We start from the raw sequence: 24,523 nt of genomic DNA, 5'->3' as shown, positions 1-24,523 counted from the left end.
TAAAGGTGTTTTTATTATTTTGTCCATCCCCTTTAAGCAGACGTATTATTTCCAGTCTAACCGCTGTTTCCTGATGAGGGAACTGGTACACCACAGTGAAATTTGGGAGGTGAAGGACACTGAGCTTTACAGGATGAAAGGAAGACCCGCCCTCCTTTATCACACACATTATCACAGATATTTTATTGCACGTTGATAAATAAAAAAGTGCCCTAATAACGCAACAACACAAAGTATAAGTAACTTTTCGATACCATTGTAAAATCTTTTTTTTCTTTTCTAATCGCGTTGGTTGCGGTAGATGACGTATTATTTGTGGGACACGTTTACGTTGTGTTTGTGAACACCGGGCACTGCAGTCGTGGAGAACATTACGGTACTCGTTTTAAAACTTGTCAGTCGATAAATGAGGTAATGTCACTGTTCAACAATGAAAACACTAACCCGCACGGAAAGGCTAACTTAATCAGTCAGCTGGATAGCTTACAGTTCGGGTTAGTAAGCTGGCGGTGAACTCTAAAAGTGAAACGTTAGCCAAACGCTAAGTCTTTCAGTAAATTTGTGTTAGCTAACGGTTAATTTAGCTTTAGCCATAGTTACAGTTTAACTGCAGTGTTTATGTTAACGTTAGCGTTATGAGTGTCACAAGGCTTGCTTTAGTGTAACATAAAGCTGAGCGATGGGGTTAGACTGACTGACAGCTGAGGTGGCAGTCACAACTGGCGTAGTTATTCCAAGTTAACTGCAGCTAAGTTAGCTAACGTTAGCTAGAGGACTTGTGAATGATTTGATGCCTTACATTAGTTAGTTTACTGTAGTTGGCATTACTTATTGTCAGAAGTTGGTTAAATGTTGGTACTGTCGCTTGTTTGGTCATTAGAGCCTTGCAGCTGGTTCGCTTAAGTATCAATGCAATTATATACGAGCTTTACATTAAATTAGCTTTAGCGCCTGACTCTATGATATGTTTATTTCTTGTGTGAGATAGGCCTAGTTTGGAATAAGTGGTTAGTCTTCTTTGGTGGTCTAATTAAGTTAGCCCCCTCATACTGGGGGATATGCAGGCGGAGGATGTCCGGTGCAGCTTTACGTTTGATCCGCTGTCGGAGACTGAGTACAGCTGGGACACCTGGGGTGAAGAAAGTGCTTCAGTGGAACTTAAGTAAATTAAGTAAGTTATTATACGTAATTGGCTCACGTTTACGCCGCTTTTTGTCAGAAATCCTCAATACTTACGTTTTTGAGAGAACAACTTCAAACCATTATCTAATACAAATTCATTTTCTGCTGAAAATTAGGAAAGGTTGCTAAAGTAACTGGTGCCGTTGTCTTGGGGTAAGTTACAGTATTTACACACAAATTATAATAATTTACTTCAGTGGCCAAATTTGATTGCTTATCCATTACCTTTCTACAGGGGCTGTCTTTTTATAACTTATGAAATGGTGGCCTTGGACAAGGCCGTGACCATTGACACTAGTGCAATTCTTCAGGAGAAGTACAAGTCTTACATCTATCTGAGAGCCACTCCCTCGGATGAAAAGGAGAACTTTACTGCAGGTACTGAATGTCATTCACCTTGGCCAAAACTGAAAAGATTAAGACCATTTTGAAATTTCTTTTCAGTTTAGTTGTCTTGTTTTTGGACATTGTCCTACTTCCAAAACCAGCTAGATGACATCTGGAAAACATGCTGAATGGCTGTATTTATTTCTTGTATGAGCACAAAGTCATACTGAGTTTGCCATGTCCAGGTGCCTAGTGACATCTGTTATCATTACTTCCTGTCTTTCACTCCTTCCCCTCTTGCATATTTGGGTCAGTCTGTTGACTGATCTCACTTCCACTGGTCAAGGTTCACTTATTTAATGGATACGATCGCCTACCAACTTATACTGAAATACCAACTAGCAACCTTTATTAAATTTCTTCTGTTATCTTAGTAAATTCTGTTTTTCTAAGTCATTGTAGTATTTCTTTTATAAGTTGTGTCTTTTCCAGGGCTCACACACAAAGCAAGGAGGGAACTTCATAAAGCAGCAAGGCGGTTTCTGGAAATATCATCTAGGCTTTTGCTGCAGTCACTAGATGGTAAGAGACCAAAAGTTGTCATTATAGTGAACCAGTTCACCTGAAAATCACACTTTTAGTGCACACTGTGAAACCATAGCACTGCCCCTCGTGTCTAAGAAGAGAAAGCAGAAGTTGTTGGAATAGAAGCACAAATATTTATTCTCAGAAAACTACAGTTGCCCAGTAATTTTTGTCCAAAGGAAACACCTGCCTTGCACATGCACATCCTGTTTTGAATGTCACATAGTTTGTGCATTAATGGGTATATTGCGCAATTGGCTGTGATACGCAACTGATTGTTTTGTTGACCTTATAATAACTCTGGATGAATTGCTTGTGACTTTTACACTGTGTGACAGCTTTTTCATGAAATTATATTCAGCAAGACATCTAATACATTCACTTTTGATTTTTTTTTAAATGAATAGCTGCCAAGTTGATGACACAAGGTATAAAACCACAAGGTTTGTTACTTTGTAGCTGTTGTAATAATCTGAAAATGGTGCTGTAGATGCTGGCAGTTAGTCACCGTAGATACAGTTTCAATTCAGTTCCACAGTGCCTTTAGGAAAATTTGTAGCACCCTTTGTCCACTTAGTTCTCTAAACGTTCAGCCTGTCAGTTTGTTCTGTATTTGTATGTCTTAGAGCACTTTAGTCATGTGGATGCAGACCCACATGAGGTGGCATTATGGGTCTTACTGAAGAGGACACAGTCAGCCTATAAAGCCATCAGACTACAGGCTGTACAGGAGCTTGCAGACAATCACCACTGGCACGGTAAGATACACAAACATTGCTGCATATCACTTCAGGTTCAGGCCGTATATACAACAAGTGAAGGGAGGTGGGATTAGTTCACACCTGTTGTCAATAACGCAGACTACCAGTACCAGACAGCAGCCCAGATTATAGACCAGCGAACAGCAGTGGCCCTGGCCCGGACTCCTCAGGTAGACCTTCGATTCTTCCTGCGCTCACCTGCACTGCCTGATTTGGAGGATGTAAGTATCTGCATAGTCTAATAATAGTGTATTATGTAGAATACCTCTATATTTGTATTACTTGCAAACCACACTCATCCACAGGCTTTACTTCTATACTGATCTCTAATGGAGAAATCAGATTTGTGATATTGTGTCTTGTTGGAATAGGCTATTGCGTGTGTAGCTGTCAACCTGCAAGGGATGTTGATTCTTTACCTCAGCTTTACATCACACGGGTGTATAAGATGATAAATAAGATGTGTTAACTTCTTCTCAGGGTTTGTCGGCAGAGGATGGACTGAGGCAGCTGCTGGGGTCTCTGCCTCAGTCTGAGGTGGACAAATGTGTTCAGTACTTCACCTCACTGGCCCTCAGAGAAAGCACCCAGTCCTTGGCAGCACAACGGGTAATTGAGACGGAAAGATGCACTCAAACACGCACTTCTTCATACAGTCTTTTGGAAAGTGACTGCCTAGAACGTAAAGCGCCAGGAGAACTCTCTTTGTTCAAAAAGGTTGAAAATTCACATCTTTAAATCCTCTCACTTACACATACGCTCTCCTATGTTGCAGGGTGGTCTGTGGTGTTTTGGTGGTAATGGGCTGCCTTATGCCCAGAGCCTCACCTCTGTCCCCTCTGAGAAGGTGGAATCCTTCTGTCTACAGGCACTGGTACAGCACTCAAAGGTAACGATGTCCATTACTCATCTAAATATGATCTGGGGGAAGTTGTCCGATTCCTTTTTATTTAACTAATCATAATTATCAGTTAAACACTACACAGAAATGAATTCAAATGGACACCTTGTGAATCTTCCAACATTTAAAAGTAAAAAGCTAATTCAAAACACAGCACTTTATGTTTTAGTTTCATGGTTACATGGACTCTTGTCAGCATGCAAGTATTTATAGAACAGTGCTTTAATTCTATTCACTGAACACACATCATTGTTTTCTGAACAGAAACTATTATCTCATTATCTCATCAGTTACTTTGGTCCATACCTGAACAACAATCTCAGTGAGCTGGACTAATTCCTGTGGTTGATTGCTAGTTAAGGTGAATAAATGTTCTTAACTTACTGAAACACATCTTGTCTGCAGGTCCAGAGCCACTGTGACCACATTGTTGCCAATGGGGGTCTACAGCTTCTTCAGAGGGTTTATCAGCTTCGTAGAGACTCCCTGAAGATTCAGAGGAACATTGTTCGTATCATAGGAAATTTGGCGCTCAATGAAAGCGTTCACCAGGCCATAACCCTGTCTGGTAAGTCTGCAACTCATCTGATTATTCCAGAGAGGGTTCTCGTTATGTGTTATCTTGACTGGGTGTACGGAGGATGTTTCCAAAAAACGAGATCTATAGCCTATTTTTGCATGTGCCTATTTCATCTACTGATTACATATTCACCATTACTAGTAGTTACCAACTACTTTCTAATGTTGTCACCTCAGCTAACAAGTGTTGGTCAACCCAGAAACATTTTACAGTATTCATAGTTGTTCACACTTGTTTGTATGTTTGTGTTTGTTTTCTGTTTTTGATACTTTCTGTCCCAACCGTGTTAACTGAAAACTGAACAGCAGATTACAAACATATCCATCCTTTTTTTCTTTCTTCCTTACCTATATAACACCTTCAGGCTGGGTATCTGTCCTGGCTGAGATGATGCAGTCTCCTCATGTCATGCAGGCGTCACATGCAGCCCGCGCTCTGGCCAACCTGGATAGGGAGACGGTGAAAGAGAAATACCAAGACGGCGTCTATATCCTCCACCCACAAACACGTGGCAAGTAGGAAAACTATGAATTCTATTGTTACATAATTTCTAATGTATTAGCTTAATTGTATTTTATATGTAAACTGACACTTATCCTTGACAATGTGTTAATTTCCAGCCAGCCAATCAAAGCAGACGTGCTTTTCATCCATGGGATTCTAGGGGCCGCTTTTAAGACATGGAGGCAGAAGGACCGCAGTGTGTCAGAAGAAGAGAAGGAGGCAGAAAGCAGGGATGACTACACAGAGTGCTGGCCAAAGGTGAAAAATCCACCCAATTCCTCCAATTACTGTGGAGTATTATGGATCACCATGAAGTGTCTCTCCATGTTTTTCCTCCTACAATGAAATTAAATCTATGGATTGTTTTTTGGCTACAGGGGAGACCCAATAGTGTTTGGTTTGCTCAATGAAATGTTAGGTCTTGTGCAGATTTTGATAAACTTAATCTTAGAAAAATTAATAATCTCTCACTGTTGTTATTGTGTCCTCTTTTATTTACAGTCATGGTTGGCTGCTGACTGTCCAAATCTGAGAGTACTATCAGTGGAGTATGACAGTCACCTCAGTGACTGGATGGCCCAGTGTCCTGCTGAGAATCAGAGGTGAGGAATCTGTAGTTTCGTCACATTTCCACTGGTGTTTAAGTATAAAATATTGTGGGGCTGTGCAAGTATGGGAAAATTCTTTGTTGTTGGAGAGATATTTCTTTTGCTTAACAGTTATAACTAATTGTAATAATCTTAATTTTTTGCACAACTTACTCAATATAATTATTATTTAAAGCTAATTAAGATACCATTCTTTGTGAAATTAATGTTTTCTTATCCCAAATTTTCCAGTATTCATTATGCACAAACTCTCAATGAGTGAACTATTTATTCATTCTTTGCTTTTGTCTCTTCAGGAAGTCCTTGGCCTACAGAAGTCAAGAGCTGCTAAAGAAGTTAAAGCTGGCAGGAGTTGGAGAGAGGCCTGTGGTCTGGGTAGCCCACAGTATGGGAGGTATTTTGTCAGAACTTTCCTTCCACAAGCATGTCCGATTTTTACTCAAATCCATTGAATGCAACATGAAAAGCAAATGGCTTGGTCTTATTTCACACATGCACCTACATGTGATTGTATTTGTCTGCTTTAAAAGTTGTGCTCACTGTCTGTATGTATCCTCTTGTGTATATTTTTTTCCATCAGGATTGCTTGTGAAGAAAATGCTGCTGGATGCCTCAGAGGACCCAGATATGCATGGACTGTTAAAGAACACCAAGGGCATTATGTTCTATAGTGTTCCTCACCATGGCACCTTTATGGCAGAGTACTCAGTCAATGTCAGATATCTCCTCTTTCCCTCTATAGAAGTCAGAGAACTTTGTAAAGGTAAGTGAATAAAATTAATTATGAGGTCCAAGACCACTTCTGTTTCATAGAAATTGTTCAATATATACTGTGAGTCGTTGTCCGTGTGTTTTTAAGACTCACCAGCACTGCGCAACCTGAATGAGAACTTCCTGAACATGGCCAAAGAAAAGGAATTCAAGGTGCTGAGCTTTGCAGAAACCCTGCCAACAAACATTGGTCCCATGATCAAGATACTGGTGGTACCGACACAGTCAGCAAGTATGTAAAGCTAATGCATGTGGGAGTAAAAGACACCTATCTGTGATGGCTTAAATATGAATGCATGAGCAAAGGAGCATAGATCTTGAAAGCTGTATGTCTGTAATCTTGTTCCTTTAGCTCTTACCTTGAGCCTACTCTGGTTTGGTTTCAGATCTTGGCATCGGGGAGCTCATCGAGGTAGACGTAGATCATCTTAACATCTGCAAGCCCGAGAAGAAAGACTCATTTCTGTACAAGCGCAGCCTCCAGTTCATCCAGGAAGCACTGCAGAGCTACATCAGCCACTGACACTGAAATATATGAACACAAACACACTGATACAACCTACTATTTACTTGAAATGGGGGAGAGCACTGTCAAACACCCCACCCCCAAACCAAATGGAAACATAACTGCCTCTCCTTGTTGCACATTTACATTAACGGCGACTAATGTGACTATATCATAATTAGGGAAATTACAATTATTTTACACATTGATTTCTGTGAAGAGTTGTCAGTTGTGATGAAAGAAACCTGGGTGCTTATTTTGTTCTCCTAGTCATCCTACTAGATTGGTCCTGCTCACTACCAAGTTGGATATATTTTTAAGATTTTTAAAGAACATGTTTACAAGTAAGTTCAGATCATGAAATATTCTAGATTTTATTTTTCTGGCCCTTTTTTCCATTTCAACTTAGACTTACCAGCTAAGCATATTATATTTACTTAAAAATGCACTGACACATGTTCCTCAGTATTTTTGACCAGAGCGATGGTTTAAGATTTTATTTCTAAATGTATGTATTTTATTCTAACTACAGTATGACAGTCATATTGCCTGCCAAAACATATTCCTTCCTGAACCTTACCTCAAATGGATCAGTAATATTTGTTCAGGTTGCTTTATTTATTTTGTGGGACTAATCAAGCAACTGGTTTTTAATCTCCATGTGTTTGTAGTCCAAATTGCCACTAGCAATGCTCACAATGAATAAATGTATGAAGATGGAGGCTTTATTTGACTTGTCTATGCACTGCATCATTTTCATCTCAAAGCGTGTCACAAAACTGCAAACACAGTTCATTCTTCTAAGATTTATATTGTCACTTTATATTCTCAAAGATGTTGAGTACCGAGTTGTATATACTTTTAAAATCTCTTGACACTATTGTGTTGTAAATCATTGAGTGTGACTGCTTTGGTGGTACTATTGTGGACTTAATATAATGCATCAATGTGATGATGCCTTTATTTGTCTAATTAATTCACTGGACATACTGAACAGACATTCCCAATTGGTTATTTAATCTCTCAAAAGCTTCTCAATAAATTTTCAAAAAACTTGACGCTATCATGTTATATAACAATATAGCCATATGAAAGTACATAATTGTGATAAAGAATTTTATCCATTTTACCCACCACAACATTAACATTTCATCATTGATAAATACAGTGCAACTATTTATAATAAATTGTACTGTGCTGTAATGGGCACTAAAATACAAGCATGCAGTTTTCTCCAAGCAGGGGGTGACCGTAGAATTAATAGACAATACTTTGATATACTATATTTATGCCACATGCGCGCTTCTTGGTTTGCAGAAGATTGTCCCTCTGTACCCACCGTACGTCACCCCACGTCAATTCCACTATGCTTTGAAAGGTTAGTACAGGAAACAACCGCAGCTACCAGGTTAGTTTAAGTCCGTCTCTCATCCTTTTAACGCCTTCCCTTGAATGTAGCCAGGCATGTAAATATTTATTGATAGTTTGTTCTGTTCGATATTCGAAAGTCGCAGTATTCAGCAGAATATCCACGGGATTATGTACTTTTGAACTAACGTTAGCGCTAACAAGCTAACCAGACTCAAATGAAAAGCTAGCTTAACAGTCGTCTTTAAACACCGTTACTTTACTGCTTTTGTTTTCTGAGGTAGTTTATCTTTTAAAAAATGCCTCATTAAAAAAGACCAAGACCCAAACGTGCCACAAAACTTTCGATTTTTGGTTTACGTTTCTTGATTGTAATGTTTGTAATGTACTGTCCTGGGTTAACCTATTGCTACGTTAGCTACTCATGTTTACGGCCAGGAAAGTCACACGTTTTTGTTTATTGTGTTGCAGATTTTCGCATCGACTGCCTATTTCTCTGCATCTGTTAACATGGTCAACGTACACAAAGGTGTCCTTGTTGAATGGTATGGAAAACTGTAAATCTGCCCAGAAATCTTTGTATGTAGATAAAGTAATTCTGCTATAAAAATGTTTTTATATATGATGCTGTTCAACACAATAAAACTCATATGATGAAATTAAAGTACATTATTCCTCAAATTTGGGCAGAATGTAATGACTTATGAAGTTGTTTCCCCTTGCTCCCCTCTGCTCACTGGCCTAGTGATCCTGCCATGAAACAGTTCCTCCTCTACCTGGATGAAAAAATGGCCCTGGGAAAGAAGTTCATCCTCAAGGACCTTGATGACACACACCTCTTCATCCTGGCAGAGGTGGTTCACACCCTCCAGGAGAGAGTTGGCGAGTTAATGGACCAGAATTCATTCCCTATTACACAAAAATAACCCTAAACTCTTTCTTCTCGGACTTTGGACTGTTAAAGAGTTTAAATGAACACGGTTTGTAATGTTTTAACTACAGACTGAAATAGAGCAATTGCTCAATTTTGTGTTACATTAATGTGGGAAAAAAACTTTAATTAAAAAGGCACATTTTGCTCCTTGATTGCATAGTGTGTGTTGTGTTGGCTTAATTTCCGCTGTCTTAACTGTGTCCATTATGAAATTTTAATACATTTCATTATTTGTTTCTTGATCTTAGTTTAAATTGCTTGATTTGAGTTGCTGTTTCTACATCTGCCTATGTTTTTTAGAGTTGATGAAAGCAGTGAGAATTACAGAACCAAAATAAAGAGCTCAACAAAGACAACACTGCTTACAGCTGTAGAATTTGTTTTCCCCCCAGTGAGTTCTTATAGTGACCTTTTCACATTTTGTTCAGTGTGTAAGCCAAAAATATCAACCTCACAGGTTTGAGAAATGTCATTTTCTTATTTTTGAGTAAAAGATAGAAGAATATAAGCAGGACAATGAAATGTAACCTTGTGTTTACATCATGTGTCCAAATTTCTTGATGTTTGGACTAAACTCTATTCTTACAGAGAAGCACTTCTGTTGTTTTAGTTGAACATTACTTGCCTGAAACAGTAGGATTATCGTTACTTTAGCAGATGTAGAACAGAAACAGTCTTACTCATACAATCCTGACTTCCATGTATTGTTTAATACTATCCATACACCTACATATATATTTTATTTTCACAAGTTTAGGGGATGCACCATTCTTGACAACACTGCAATACCAGATCAATGTGTGGAGCGGACGGAGGAAGCCCCTGTTCCAAAAATGTATTTTTATTTATGGACCCTGAATAGGGGTTGTAACAGATAATAGACTGATAAGAGCAGCTTTTTTTGTTTCTTTTTTTTTAATTTTTTATCTGTACCTTTATTGAAACTGGAAAAGCTTCACAGTAATCAAAACCAGACCATTTGACACACTTTCCTATAGGTTATTTACTTCATGTCTGCCTTCTGTTGCAGAATGTGAGCTGCTATGCTTTTTTAGTTTTTCTATTTCACATATTATCAGGGGAGAGCGCGAACGCAGTCCCCCACTACCAGAAATTATGCAGTCGAGATTCCCACATTTGGGGAATTCGCAGAGGTCAGCTCAGCCGGAGTGCAATGGTTGAGCCTCGCCCTGGGTGAACCACCTTCTTGATCATGGTATCTCCCCTGCCAGGTAAGTATGAATTGTACAATTCAGCGACAAGGTCGTCATTCACAGACATACCCTGCTGACTAATGGTGCTGCCAATCTATAAATTACCAAAACCAGAAGTTACAGGGGGGGTGTAAACCTACATGAATTTAATATAGAAGAAACAACCAAAAAAGGTGATTTTATATTTAACTTGATAAATAATGAGTATATTTCCCATCATGCAATGCTGCATTTCTACATGAAAAGCTGACCTAAAATCACCAGTTGTATCTATTTTACCTACAGCAAATGCGTAAAAGCCCAAAACCAAGTTCAAGTGTGCCAGAGCTAAATCACATTTGAATCAAAAGTATTGTGATACACATTTGAAATTCAGAGGAAAGAATAAAAACACACAAAACACACGTTTCTCACATTACAACCACTTCCTGTTTCTTTGTTTACTGCTGGTGGACAACTGACATTCCTGCTACTGCCACCTACTGCTCTGGAGTGTAAACAACACTGGCCTTTTGCAAAATAGGATTTTAACATGCTGTATAGCAAAACACAATACGATTCAACAGTCATTTATATATACTCTCTGTTTTTCCTGTATATGGTTAAGCAAGAAATTCAATTTATATAAGTGAAATAAAGTGCATACTACACTCTTTCTCAGGCTGTGAAACCACACCATAGGTAACTCTGCAGTCAGGATTTTCACTTTTGGGGAATGAGCAGAATTGAGTGAAACCTAAAAGATTCGATCCAATCAATCACTGTGAGGACTTATATACATAATAAACAGTATATATAAATTAACGTTTTCATATTTTTCTCAAATGTGTAAAGGGCAGTGAATACAGCACATTCCTCTTTGCAATCTCCTCATCTCACTCAACAATTACTTATTCAATTTATTTAACAGTTGCATGCATACAACATGTCACCACTTTGCAGACTCTTGCTCTTAAATAAAAGATAATCCACACTGTAGCTACACACAACATTAACTACCAATCTCTGTGTAATGGATTGTTACAGTACAGAGCATCATATGCAATTAGCATCCAAGTATTTACTTTGAACATTTAAGGAGGAGGGTGCACCATTCCTGGAAATACTGCAATACCAGGTCGATGCGTGGAGTGCACGGAGCAAGCCCCTATTCCATCTCCAAGTTCCAAAAATCAATTTAATATATGGTTTCCGGATAGGAAACGTATCAGATATTAAACTGATAAGAACAGATACTACACTTGATCTTAGCCAAAAGGCCGAGAAGCGATACCATTTTGCAAGCGAAGTGAAACAGTGATTCTCCTCACTGTGACTCTCACTCACGGTTGGACATAATTTCAATAACCACAAAAAACACCAACAAAGTGTAAAAGCGCAGTTTGATGTTTTACGGCAAATCGGCACCAAAAGGCACATAACATTTCACACTTCAGTTACGGAACATTACGATAATGAATGCGGTTAATACTATCACGTGATATGCTACTGACCAATAAGCCGTCACTACAAATAGGTATAACTTTTCACATTTTTATAGCTATAGTGGCGGTAGAATTGTTTGTTTACTCAGCTAAACTATATTATTGCGATTAAGTATAACTATTTCTAATAACAGAATCGTGTGTGTAGATGAAAGCGAACAAAATACATAACTTTAACTTTGAGAGCTAACGCTTTCACAAAGATAAATGGAGCTCTGTCTCCCCCCTGTGTAGGAAACTAAGCACCGCACCACACTCATTTCAATCGCCCATAAGTAAGACATATACTTAGCATTGCACTCAAGTAACGATACACAATAGTGGAAACTTAGAGCCCATGAGAATATGAGCAAATGAGTACAATCAATCAAAATATCCTAGTATTTTAGTACTTTAACGCCCGTGGGACAGACCCATTCCATCAAGTTTGCAGCGGATCTGATCCAACTTCCGATATTTTTGTTTTCAGAATAAACGTTGTAATAGCAACAATCGACGTCAATATTTAGAAGCTGAAGGCAAGAACGGTTTTCAGTAATAAGTTAAATATTCTAATCAGCTGTTCAAATTGGTATCTCGGTCAACTATTTCAAATTGTGAGAGAACTATGTACGCAAATTACAACTGATTGACACTTTGCGGCAACTTCAACGTGAATGCGAACTTCAAGACTGCTCTCCCAGCAATTAAAACGCGCACTGCATTTCAGCAGAACCTCGACGCTTGATATTTAGCGTTAACTAGTTAATAGCAATGGCGTAAGGTAAATGGTAATGAGAGTGAATGATTTATCTAACAACAGTCGCCTACCGTAGTTAATGTGAGGCAGATTAATTGTTAGCTAGTTAACTGTACAGGTGGGCGCTTCATTGGAGGGTAAGTTAGCGAACTAGTAATTCAGTTTGCATGAACGCGAACGCAGAACGATTTTAACCAAATATTAGCACAATAACGTTACATTGCTACTCCCACACATCTCGCACCTTCCGCTAACGTTGTCCCTTGCAGCTTTAGCTATCATATAAATTAGCCTAGCATAGCGGTGTTAGCCCATGGTGTTAGCAACTTATAACGACCGTTCAGTTCATAAATTTGGTCAAGCAAACGCTAGTTACCTTGAACATTAGACATAAAGCCATACAACTGCGAGGAACAATAAAATGCGCTATCTTAACAGAGCTGGTTTGCAGCATGAACCTACCTCAAATTGTCATCTCGATGACGAATACGAGCGTGAAACTGCGTCAGTTTAACGTTACATAACTTTAAATATAACGTTTTCTACAAATGACCAGCAGTGGGAGGTGTTTTCACGGTTTAACTTAAACTTAACCTGTTTAAATTGTGAGATTTATTTATCAATACAGTATCTGTTTACTGGCAATACAAATAATATGTAGTCCAAGTGACTGTTTTTAAAAAGTGGCTGCAGATTTCAGTGTGTAACATGTTAGATAACAGGACTGACTACGACATGTTTTTGGCAGGAGTGGGACTGCTGCAATTAAAAGTTGCCATTTTTTAGCGCACCAGGACTACTAATGAGGTTGAAAAGCGACGCCTGTGTGAGATTCGATGATTAATCAATAACGTGACCAAATGAAAATTAATTCCAGACAAATTTGATAAATGTCTATGTCCAGGTTTTACTAAAGGCTGCTGCATGACTTCGCTTTGCCAAAGCTGCTCAGGTAACTTTTGGGCATTTTTTCATTATCAATTTCATTATTGTGGGCATTTTGTAGACTAACCGTTTAACCAGTCGATTATTTATTGCATGATTTTAGGTAGTTTTATGGCTATTAGTGTTAGTTTTATGTTTGATCTTGGAGAATTTGGTGAACAACTGCTTACCACAAACACACTTAGTTCACGATGAGCCGAGCTATGACTGAATTCATGCTTTTTTTCTGTCAAAATCGGGTTTTTACTCGGTTCCCCAGCCCTGTAGATTTGTAAGGACGACACCTTATTCTGAAGAAATAGGACCGGAATTCTTATTCCTGGGCAACCTGGTTCACTTGACATCGGAGGCAGTCGCTATGGACGAGTATCAGACAGAAGAGGAGGTGGGTTTGATTCTTGAAACTAATTATTGCATGTGTTTTTATCACCTCAAATAACACTCAGATATTACCACATAATTCTATCTTTTAAAGTTTATCTAAGTTTGTAACTAACGTGAGCTAACCGTATGGCCAGAAAGTAGAAGGCGAGCAGCCATGTCGGCTGCCTAGCTTAAACTGCACCGTTTTGTTTCTCACCAAACAGACTGTGTTCGTCGTTGACGAAGTGAGCAAAATAATTCAAGAGGTAAGCAAAAGACTTGATGCCTTAGATTTTATCGGCTCATTACTACGTTACCGCTAGCTAGCAACTTTGTGTTTACCCATTGGTTGCTAAGGACAATGTAATGGTTGCTAGGCACCGTCCATATCTGTACCCATGAAATTTATACCATACTTTTCAGCACAGTTTTATACAATATTCTGGTTAAGTTGTGTTATATGATGATTTTCAACATATACTATACTAAAAAATACTTTGCTTGACTTGTATTTCAGTATCATTGTAAGGCAATTAAATGTATAGCATTGTGTGTGTGGATCAGTTCTCAATTAAACGCCACTTTTTTTGAATTGTCTCTGTAGTCAGTAGAAGCAGCCATAGGAGGAAATGCATACCAGCACAGCAGAGTGAACCAGTGGACCACCAGTGTAGTGGAGCAGTGCCTCAGTCAACTCAGCAAGCTGGGGAGGCCTTTCAAATATATTGGTATGTACACTGCTGCCTCAGTAATATTAAGAAGTAAAACAATAATATTCTGATGGTTCTCGGGCTCTAAAATTGGTGTTAAAAGATAGTGTGTGTGTTTGTGTTTTCCCATAGTAAACTGTATCATCATGCAGAAAAATGGGGCAGGTCTGCAAACAGCCAGCTCATGCTTCTGGGACAACTCTACTGATGGTAAATATATATGCTTTTGAATGATCTAGAATGTGCTGTATGAGTGGGTTGTCTCATGTTATGTTTTCAGCAATGAATATATTGCAATGAATATAATATTTGCATGAATCTTAAACAGAGCAAGTGCCCAAAGCGGTAGATATGTGAATTTGATAGGTAATGTTTTCTTTTCTGTCAGCAACTATCAAGTGTGCTCTTGAGCAAGGCTGCTGTCTTAATAATGTCAAGCTTTTGAGTGGTCAGCTTTCAGAGACTGATAGTATTTTGTCACTGACTTTAAATGTGTAAGTAATACTGTCACTGAATTTATTGTCCCCATTACACCCAACAGGAAGCTGTGCAGTGAGATGGGAGAACAAGTCCATGTACTGTATCGTCAGTGTTTTTGGGCTGGCCATCTGAATCAATTACTATGTACCTGAAGTGTCTGAACCGTGTAGGATTTTGTGTGTTTCTGAGAACCATGCTTGGCCATGTTAGCTATTTTTGAATAAAATGCTATGTTTTTATGTTAAGTTCAATTGATTAAAACAACACTATGCTGTATATACTTTTCTTTATTTACATGTGACATGACAGAGTGCTACATGTACAGCTTTTATCTCATAAAGCAACAAAAATTCCAACATATCAGGACCCACGACAACTCATTTAACCATCTTAAACTATCATAAGCTACATTCACACTGAAAGAATCAAAAAATGTACATTTATGCCAAAGCATTTACAAACTAGAGACCGCAGCCCATTTAGAAGAAAACAGAGTGGTGTAAAGACAAGGCACCATCTTGATTAGAGTACATGTTGAGATATTATTTGTAAAGAACAGAAGCACATTTGTTTTGGCTGTTTTTGTCCATAAGCTCCAGTTTTATAAAACAAAGGAGAGGGCAGCAAGTCTCACATTGTAGGCAATATAAGGAAAGTTACAGGAGAAATAAATGATTACTTAAAATATGTTCTACATAAGGCAAAATATGTTTGGCCAATAGTATAACTACTGTATGTGCTGGGATAAAAAATGTTTATCGTGGTAGATCAGTAGTCTATTTACATAAAGTTGCGTATAATTCACACAATTCAACAAAATCCACCCATCCGTGTAGTCAGATAATACAGTATCAAATGTCATCACCTTTCGGCAAAATAAATACAATTATTAATCAAGTGCAATTACAAAGCTTCTTTCCAAGGGAAGAATTGGTAAGAGTTGTGGTTAAAGATCAGTGGTACCAACTCCAGTTAAGGCTCTCTCTGGATTTTTATAAAATATGTCTGAGGACAAAGAATTTGTCAACAGCCAACACTGCTATGGCACTTGAATTCCCCATTCATCAATTATGTCAGTGCTGGCGAGCCACATTGTACTGTTAGAGTGCACATAATGGCTGCTGGAGCATTAGCGTCTTTTACTTTTTACCACCAGTAATAATGTTACTCAGCTTTGGCCAGGTATATGCATTCTCATTTATCTCAGACTGTCAGAGAGCAGAAACGAATGGCAAGAACAACACAGTGCAAGTATAGAGCGACAACAGTGGTTCAACGCAAAGCATTAAAAATAACATCGATTGCGCACAAAAAAATATCCCCAATTAATTTTAGCACTTTCCCCAATCAGGATGTGAAGAAATGCTGGTTAGGGGAAAAAAGTTTACAAATCAGTGTTTGTTTCCCTTATTTTCAATGAGACTGAAAGCATAAACAATAAAGAAGTTGGAGTGGCTACATGCCTCAACTTTCAGTAAAAGTACAGTACATTCAGTAGACATGGAACTTATACTTTTTAAAAAATATATTTATGTACACTTATGGTATATCATTTCATATTACCAATGCAAGTACTCCTTATTTACACATACACAAGATAGTTTGTTGTATTGTATTCTCATAGTTTCCAACAGGGACACAAAAGAGGAACGACATGTCAGTCAGAGATCTCATCAGTCACTGTCACTCTCATCCTGGTACTTGGCAGTTGCTTTGATAGCACGTCCATTTTGTAAAGGCATGTCTTCATAATCACTTCTTTAAAAAGAAAACATCAGTTGGTTTATGGCTGGTTTATGCAAGTTCACGCTGAATACTACCTTCAAAAAAGCAATTAAGTAATCAAACGCTTACCCGTATATTACTTCATCATCTGAGTCATTTAACATGGAGAAAGCAGGATTATCCTTCAACTGGGAGTCTGGGAAATGAAACAAAACCAGTTAGGTTGATACATTAGTTCATGATCTACTGCATTGAAACTGTGCTGTATTACCTACCATAAAGAGCATTTTTGGAGGGGGAATACACAAACGCTAATGTGTACAAGTAAAAGTTGAGTAGACCATAGAATGATAAAAATTCAGCTGGTATGTCTGGAGTTAAGGAATAATTTCCCACATATCTAAGACATCAACATGCCATCTCATATTGTATATGTAAGTGGTTGAAATAAAACACAATTTGAAAGGATATAGTTTTGGTAATGAGTAGACAGTTCGGCGACAAAGTTGTCTTGGAGAGCCTTGGCACCAAACCTCAGGTAGAGAATGACCATGCTGGAAGAGAAAGAGCAACAAGAACAACAGGATCAAATTAAACCAAATTAACTACAAAGGGCCTTATCAAACTCTTATCACAAAGAAGGTCCTTTTTTAGGTTTTGTTTTCCTTAAAACACACCTTATAACAAGAACCACAAACGTCAGCGCTGTCAAAAACCTAAGCCGGAGATCTAGAGATCAAAAACACAGCACATTCATGTTATTGTAGTAAAAGGAATTGACTTGAATCAAATACAGGGAGGTGTGGTATGCTGTGATACCTGAGTAAGGCATGTTCTTGAGTTCAGAACATGCTCTGACGACCAGGAAGATCAGGTAAAGGATGTAGAGGGCAACTACAATCAGGAAGAAGACCTTCATGCCCTGAAGAAATTACATGGGACTTTATTAAACTGCTGGTCAAATGAAAACATAAACACTGCTACTTCATAAGAATAAGGTAAGAGTCTCACCTGAAAGTTCCCTATGTCCACTTTATACTGATAGGTAGGGTCTTGGAGTTCATTAACCCTGCAAGTTCAGAAAAGGAGAGCAGATCTTTTTAGTCCTGTTGTAATTCAAAGTTTGTATCAGGCTGCTAGTAGCCAGAGAGGTCAGACTTACGTTTGCCATATGCCCAGTGTAACCGCTGAAAGCCACAGAAGACCTACAATGATCAGCTTAGGCAGGTAGAAGGTCAGACATTTCCTCTCACCCTGTGGAAACAACATAAAACACATGAAACAAGATTCATAATAAGCTAAAAATAGAGAGGAGACCACTAAAGTAAAGGTATAGTATTGGACCCACCTGAACCCTGATGCCATGATAAACACAGAGCCAGAAGAGCAGCAGGGCACACAGGAACAGAGCCTGAAAGAAAGCATCCAAAGTCCCTGGAAACCAGCTATTCACCAGGAATGACAGCGGGAAAAATGGATCTGAACAGCAAAAGCAGCAAAAACATCAAGTTGGACTTCTTTTAAATTGGACAGGACACATGTAACATTTGCAGTTCACACAGGAAACCACAGTTCTTTGGCTGTGATTATAAAAGACTGTAATGGTTTAAAAGGTGACATAATGGGGATGCCAATTGTACAGGTGTGTTAACTGGTGGGTAAATTAAGGGTAAAATGTGACTTGAGGAGAGATAATACTGAAACCCACCATTGTAGAGTAGCAGCAAAGGGAGCAGGATGGACATCCACTTCTGTTCAATGCCCCAATCCCTCATAGAAAACTTCCTCAGTGAGTGTGCAAAGATACACTTGGATATGCAGGAAAAGAAACGTTAGACCTGCGTGTGCTCAGTTTGAAGTCCCTGATTTACACAAGTTATCTTTGGTTACGTTTTGGTCAGATTGGAATACTGGTCATGTGAAATTCATTGAGATTGTGACCTAAAAAGTCATCAGTGCTCTTACCGTCACCATGAAGGTCAGCACCACAAAGACAAACCGGAACCAGATCTCCACTTGTGAGAAGGTGGGGTTGTATGTTTTCCACTGAGGAGTAATTAAAAAAAAGGGAGAGAAACAAAAGAGTAAAAAGGCTGTGACTGACCTGTGAGCTCAAGCTATTTTGAGAAAAAAAAAAAAGAAGAAATAATCCAACACAGCAGCAAAAAGACAAATATCACAGAGTTCAATTGTTAATGACCTGGAGGAAAAATCCTGCCTGTGTTTGTCACTTACCACAAACTTGACCTTAATTTCATATGTGATATTTTCAAGGCCTTTGAAGCTGACCACGACCTGGTACTGGGTGTAGTTCAGGTAGCCCAGATGGAGCACAATGATCTCATCACATTTCTGTAAGGAGAGACAAAATAAACGGCGTCACTGTCGATTGAGTCAACAAACCAGCTGTACTGTACATCAATGATCTAACTCAATCCTGCCCTCACCGCTACACTGCAACCTCGTTTCATATCATGAATAACATCTCATAAACTCACACTGCTGTGCTGGTTGCTGCTGCCTGACTAAATGATTAATGACAATCCAGCATACTGCTGAAAGAAGAAGGATGCTGGGTTGCTGACAGACACTTACGGCCCCGCAGTGTAGCGTTCGAGATTTCTGGTGCACGTTGTTGATGTGCATCACACTGGCGTCCTGCATCACTCCCTTCAGCTCAACATTGATCTCGAAAGGCTGCTGGAAGTCTCCCACTGACACAGACAGCAGTAAAAACACATTATTAACCAAAGCCAAGTTTACAAAATAATAAAAAGAAAAAGCTATTTAAGGTGTGTCATAGGCAACATGGACCGTCTTGGTAAATAGTTGTTATCTGTTGCTCATTCTTGTCTTACTATTGCTGTGTTCAGCCTGCATCACACAGGTGAGCCATAGCTGCTGGTTGTAGGTGGTGAGGGGAGGAGAAACTAGATTGAAGGGCCCAGTCTGAAAACATACAATGAATAACATAATTAATACATGAATCATTACAAGGGATACTTATCAAGGGCAACCATTGAAAAACAAAAAGATATTGCACTCAATTAATGTCTACAATCTGTACAAAGTAAGTTCAACAAAAAAATAGTACTTGGGAGTTATGGACAGTGGCAAATCTGCAAATACTGCACCAATCCATCATTATGAATGTGCTTGCAGAAGTGAAGTGATTGCATTCATTACAAGCATCCCTGACATGCATATCAAGTAACACTGATGTGCACTGCTTGCCATTACGGCAACCCATACCTTTTCATCTTACCTTAACGGAGAGGTTTTTGAGAAGTAACTGGTCACCATTGTGCTCTTGCTCCGAAATAATCCTAGGACCTACAGAAATTAAGAAGACACAATGAATACATTTTTAACAAAGCAATGCCCCAAAAGAAGAGTAAAACCCTCATTGACCTTAAAATGTCCCAGTCTACTAAAAATGGACATGGACAAGTCATAGCCGCAAACAAGTGAACTGATTTAAACTTTATTTGACATTTTGCTGCATGGATGACCAAAATGAATTTAGACAAAAATTCTCCCTAATGCAACATAACTGAGATAAACTAATTTGTCAATTACTCCTTTCTAAGGCTGCCTTTTTTGGCTTTACGAAACAGCAGCTATACGCTGGGATGGGATTTTTAAAACACACACTGTCAATAGAGCTTCTTAAATTAGACTTTCTGACTTGTTCTCAAACTTGGCCGCCCCCGAAAATTGTAGAGGCATTGCAGAAGGATGTGTATGCCCAGGGAGAAAAATGTGCAGTATTACTTAAGTTGGATAACTCAAATGAATGTTTGCAAGGACATCAAGATGCAGATAAGCAGCATTTATTTAGACATGAAAATGACATGAATGTTTGCCTGCATCAAAAGAGGTACATCCCAAAAAAGTAGAGAACCACTGGACTATCCAGAAAGGAGTAGTGGAAAAGCAGTTCTTCAAGTATTCTGTTATCAGAGCAAACAGTGGAGGAATGAAGCAGAATGACTCACTCACTTCCTCTGTATCTCAAAACCTAAAGTCTGTGTTTAAACGACTTCTGACCAACACCCAGCTTGGTCCAGTGTTGCAGAAATGTTTATCAGCCATACCTGCAATCCCAATGAAGACTGTGAGGGCAAAGCAGATCAGGAACAACACGAAGACCAAGACAAAATGTCTTTTAGACAGGGTGTAGAGCCGCATGGGGGCCAGTCTGTCAAAGGGAGACATTTAAAAAAGTTAAAACACACCAGAGTCACACACTGAAAGTGAGAGAAAGAAACCGACTTGGGTGATGTGTGTTTTGTGGTTCATGTTGTTAGCCTACAGCCTGTGTTTCAGGTGCGGATATGTCAACACTGCTAGCTTCCATGCTAGCTTATGCTAGCAGTAACAGATGGCAGAAATTAGCTGCACAGTGGTTTTAACACTTGTCCTCACACATTAAAACATCGGTGACATATCTCGGGTGTATCCGATGACCAAATCACACTTACAGCTCCATTTCTTGCGGTTCGAAGTCTCGGTACCGAGAAAAAACGTTAAAATTTCGCAGTGAATCCACATCCGTGTTATCAACATCAGTCTGCGACAACCGGAATGCAACGTCACAGAATGGTGGTCACGCGACGCCAGCGGTGAGAAAGGGAACGCGAAAGAGAAAAGGGGCTTGTTAGAGTGAGTAGGGAACAAAGTAGAAGGATTCCTCCTTCCTACCTCGTCCTTTTTTTTTAATGTACGTGTTTGTTTAGTTTATGGACGTGTCATATACATTTCAATGTCAGACATTAGGGCGATATATTGATTTTGGGGCTGAGACTTATTTTATTTAGCCAAAAGGCGTACAAAGTCTTGAATATAACGGCTGAACTTCCTCTACGGGAAAAGAAATGTGGCGCATGCGTAACACCACCACATCGTACGTCAACGTTGATTTGTAATTAATAATTCAAATTCAAATGAGCTATTTAAGCGATCTTAGTTAATTTCTTCCAGTGTGAACGACAACATTTAGATTTTAAAGTTGACATGTGGTGTTTCACCACCATTTAATGCAGATGTAGCCTCGAGTTAAATTCCCTCCCACAAGACAGCACTTGTTGCCTTTGATAGGAATCAAGAGGCCTCTACCTCGTTTAAATTGTGGCATTACGTAACATTTTAGTACATACTGCGAATATGTGTGCAAAAATGCTAATCATCATTGGTTGCATTGTATTTTTTCATTTCCACTAATATTTTCTTAAATTCATTTTAGGACAGCTCTACCCCATAGTCTGGCATCATCAAAATATGAAGCGACAAAATATAATACAATAAGCGAGTATAATTCCACATAAATCTCAGCGATGAACACCTCTCGTTTGCATCTGCCATCATAACTCAACAGGCCCATACTATATAACAACTGCTCTGCCTGAAATTGCAAATGTTTACATTATAATTCACAGCATGTAACGCAGCGGAAAATGGATTTTGTATTAGCAGATGATCAGGAGACCCACCTGTAAAAGCGGTCATCTCGGTAAGGTGTCAGGTCCTCCTTCAGTTCGTTGTAGGCCTCCTGTATCTTCCTACAGAAGTATTTCAGCTCGCTGTACAGAGGGTTTTCCAAGCCGGACGAGTAGTCGTTGTCCATTATTACACCGAGCCGTCTGGCGGCTGAAAATGGCGATGGGGAAACAATCCGCGGCCTTTAGAGAACAGCACAATGATCTGCCTGTATTGTTACGTCGTTTAATCGAAAGTGCAGCCGAAGCTGTTTTGTTTGTGTCGGTTCAAAGAAAGACAAAAACATGTAAAAAAAAAAAAAAAAAACGAAGAGGGGGCGGAAGCACATAGGCAACACAGAGGAGCACGTGATCAGAGTTCAGCACCACGGACAGAGACAGACAGCTGCCTCTAATGACAACAGGGACACAAAGGTGGTATTAAAAAGACATCTGTGTGGTCAGTATCGGAGACGGACTCGTCTCGTATATTAGTCTTCAACTCAAAAACTATATAAATAAACTATTGGCTATAACAACTCATCAGTGATTACCTTTACATATTCTGTGTGGAGAATCCCAAATTAAGTCATACCTGTTACAAAGCAGCATCTATACATTGCCACTTCGATTTGAGTCATAGACAACTCATAATTATGAGTTACTAAGTCATAATTATGGCCATTTCTCTCATAAATATGAGCTATAGTAAGTAAAAGTTGTTAAACACATGATAAATCTTCTCATGTCATTTTAAAATCATGAGAACGTTTTTCATAATTATGAGGTATTAAGTCAGAGTTTTAGGGTCTTGGTATTGTGCATGCTCACTCACTGGTCTGACTTACTGGGACACTTAAATGAAACTGAGCCATTGTTAAAAAGTATTAGTTCCACCTGTTCTTTTCCTGCTGACAAGTCAAAATGTCTGCTGTTTGACACTATAGAGCCACCTTGTGTAAATTCTAGTCCAATAGCTGGCTAGGTTTGGACAATGCCATATTTGAATTCAACAATAATACTGTATATATTTAGGAGACAAGACAACATTTTTTCTGAAACAATGACATTTTATTCAAAAGATGCGTGACATATACAATTATAAAATAATTTACATGGCATGCCTTACTATCCATTCACTATAAACGTTCAGTCACCAAATCAGACTCAGACTCTTTTCAAGTGTTTTTGTCATTTAAGTCTACATCTACAAATACAAAGCACATATCTTCTCTAAGGAAAAGCCAAATCCTACAATATCTACAACAGGTCATCTCATGAAATCAGTTTAAAGTGAATCCTTAACCTAAGTCCATAGGTAAATCTGAACATGAACTTGGTGGTTTACACTTGTGAACTTATGTGAATGATGTGTGTGTATATGTGTGTGTATGTATAAGAAGCCATGACCACACACGTTTAAAGATAATAGATTTAACACTGATGGGATTGGTAGACTGCACAGTTGAATACAGACACACCTTGACTTGACAGTTACACTCTACATGACTAGTCTACCGACTACACTAAACTGGGCACTTGCTCATTCACATCTTTTCCATCCAATGCAAACTTCACAAAACACAGACAATTTGCCCGTTCCCAAACCCCCAGACCCAACCCCACCTTCCCATCTTACAATTTGGGCTACACTTGTAGCAAATTTTTATCAACACAAAGAAATGTTCAGAAAACTCCACAATATACAGTATGTATAGATACTATATCTCCTTTAGGAAATCTCATAAATAAAAATGTACAGACCAGCAACTGAGATGCTGAACTAAAAGAATGGTATCAAACTGTGGTCAAAAGTGATGACAAAGGATTTTTTTCCCCTAAGAAAATATTGCACAACTAACACAAAAAGATGGATACTTTCTTTATGACATGCTCATGTTCTTTTCATTTTTTCTTTCCATCAGAAGAGACTTTTTTAATTTTTATTATTATTATTTTCAATCCCCATCCTTACAATCCCCCTCTGATCGACATGCATCTTGTTGTGATCTGGAAAGATAACACTAAAGAATGTAATAATCTCATCAATTCAGAGACCAAAACAGAGCTGGTCCAAAGTGACAGCTTTCTTTATATCAAGAATTAAGTTACAACCTCTGGGCCCATTATTTCCCCAACTATAAATTTGAACAAATGCATATTTTGGCACAAATGTTAGAGGTGATCACACCTACCTAATATTATTAAGCCTAAATATTACTGCCATTTTTACTGATTTGGGCTTCCATCCCATGCTCCTATCAGCGGGCCCTGCTCTCTGTCCTTATCTAAACACAAACACAAGCTTGACTGCCTGAAAGAAAAAGAAAAAAAACAGCTTTTCAGATTTCAGTGTCAGC

General features: G+C 38.7%; 4 protein-coding genes and 2 non-coding genes across 8 annotated transcripts; 3 read left to right on the top strand and 3 right to left on the bottom strand.

Annotated features, from left to right (window-relative positions):
• The first annotated feature begins 353 nt into the window (after nt 1-353).
• Nucleotides 354-7,452, top strand: serac1 (serine active site containing 1). Its single transcript, XM_070925893.1, has 17 exons — nt 354-411; nt 1,065-1,162; nt 1,299-1,335; nt 1,418-1,560; nt 2,002-2,091; nt 2,721-2,852; nt 2,955-3,076; nt 3,336-3,464; nt 3,631-3,744; nt 4,162-4,324; nt 4,701-4,851; nt 4,957-5,098; nt 5,342-5,442; nt 5,745-5,842; nt 6,029-6,211; nt 6,308-6,451; nt 6,606-7,452. The coding sequence occupies exons 1-17, from the start codon at nt 407-409 to the stop codon at nt 6,740-6,742; spliced, it is 1,989 nt and encodes a 662-aa protein (XP_070781994.1). The 5' UTR covers nt 354-406; the 3' UTR covers nt 6,743-7,452.
• A 621-nt stretch (nt 7,453-8,073) lies between these two features.
• On the top strand, nt 8,074-9,364 carry gtf2h5 (general transcription factor IIH, polypeptide 5). The gene is made up of 3 exons (XM_070926068.1): nt 8,074-8,132; nt 8,564-8,637; nt 8,838-9,364. Exons 2-3 carry the CDS (start codon nt 8,603-8,605, stop codon nt 9,016-9,018), a joined length of 216 nt encoding a protein of 71 aa, XP_070782169.1. The 5' UTR covers nt 8,074-8,132; nt 8,564-8,602; the 3' UTR covers nt 9,019-9,364.
• Nucleotides 9,365-10,102: 738 nt separating this feature from the next.
• On the bottom strand, nt 10,103-10,266 carry LOC139302741 (U1 spliceosomal RNA). Its single transcript, XR_011598916.1, has one exon. It is a non-coding gene; the product is annotated as a U1 spliceosomal RNA (small nuclear RNA).
• A 1,054-nt stretch (nt 10,267-11,320) lies between these two features.
• LOC139302751 (U2 spliceosomal RNA) lies at nt 11,321-11,511 on the bottom strand. The gene has a single exon (XR_011598925.1). It is a non-coding gene; the product is annotated as a U2 spliceosomal RNA (small nuclear RNA).
• Nucleotides 11,512-13,766: 2,255 nt separating this feature from the next.
• dynlt1b (dynein light chain Tctex-type 1b) lies at nt 13,767-15,230 on the top strand. Of its 3 annotated transcripts, XM_070925444.1 has the most exons (5): nt 13,767-13,793; nt 13,996-14,037; nt 14,376-14,499; nt 14,614-14,691; nt 15,023-15,230. In XM_070925444.1, the coding sequence occupies exons 1-5, from the start codon at nt 13,767-13,769 to the stop codon at nt 15,091-15,093; spliced, it is 342 nt and encodes a 113-aa protein (XP_070781545.1). In that variant the 3' UTR covers nt 15,094-15,230. The 3 variants fall into 3 exon arrangements, with proteins under 3 accessions (XP_070781545.1, XP_070781546.1, XP_070781547.1); XM_070925445.1 differs by lacking the exon at nt 13,996-14,037; XM_070925446.1 differs by lacking the exon at nt 15,023-15,230 and having other exon boundaries at nt 14,634-14,689.
• On the bottom strand, nt 15,231-22,312 carry tmem181 (transmembrane protein 181). The gene is made up of 17 exons (XM_070925443.1): nt 22,179-22,312; nt 20,784-20,887; nt 19,952-20,019; nt 19,545-19,635; nt 19,282-19,400; nt 18,922-19,038; nt 18,652-18,732; nt 18,395-18,494; nt 18,035-18,165; nt 17,849-17,940; nt 17,698-17,755; nt 17,506-17,608; nt 17,364-17,415; nt 17,158-17,240; nt 16,962-17,051; nt 16,816-16,882; nt 15,231-16,719 (listed from the first exon to the last, which is right to left on the bottom strand). Exons 1-17 carry the CDS (start codon nt 22,310-22,312, stop codon nt 16,635-16,637), a joined length of 1,575 nt encoding a protein of 524 aa, XP_070781544.1. The 3' UTR covers nt 15,231-16,634.
• Nucleotides 22,313-24,523: the final 2,211 nt, after the last annotated feature.

This window comes from Enoplosus armatus, chromosome 19, assembly GCF_043641665.1.
Source record: "Enoplosus armatus isolate fEnoArm2 chromosome 19, fEnoArm2.hap1, whole genome shotgun sequence".
Lineage (NCBI taxonomy): Eukaryota > Metazoa > Chordata > Actinopteri > Centrarchiformes > Enoplosidae > Enoplosus > Enoplosus armatus.
The sequence above is the reverse complement of the archived record's forward strand: the minus strand, read 5'-3'. Positions and strand labels throughout refer to the sequence as shown.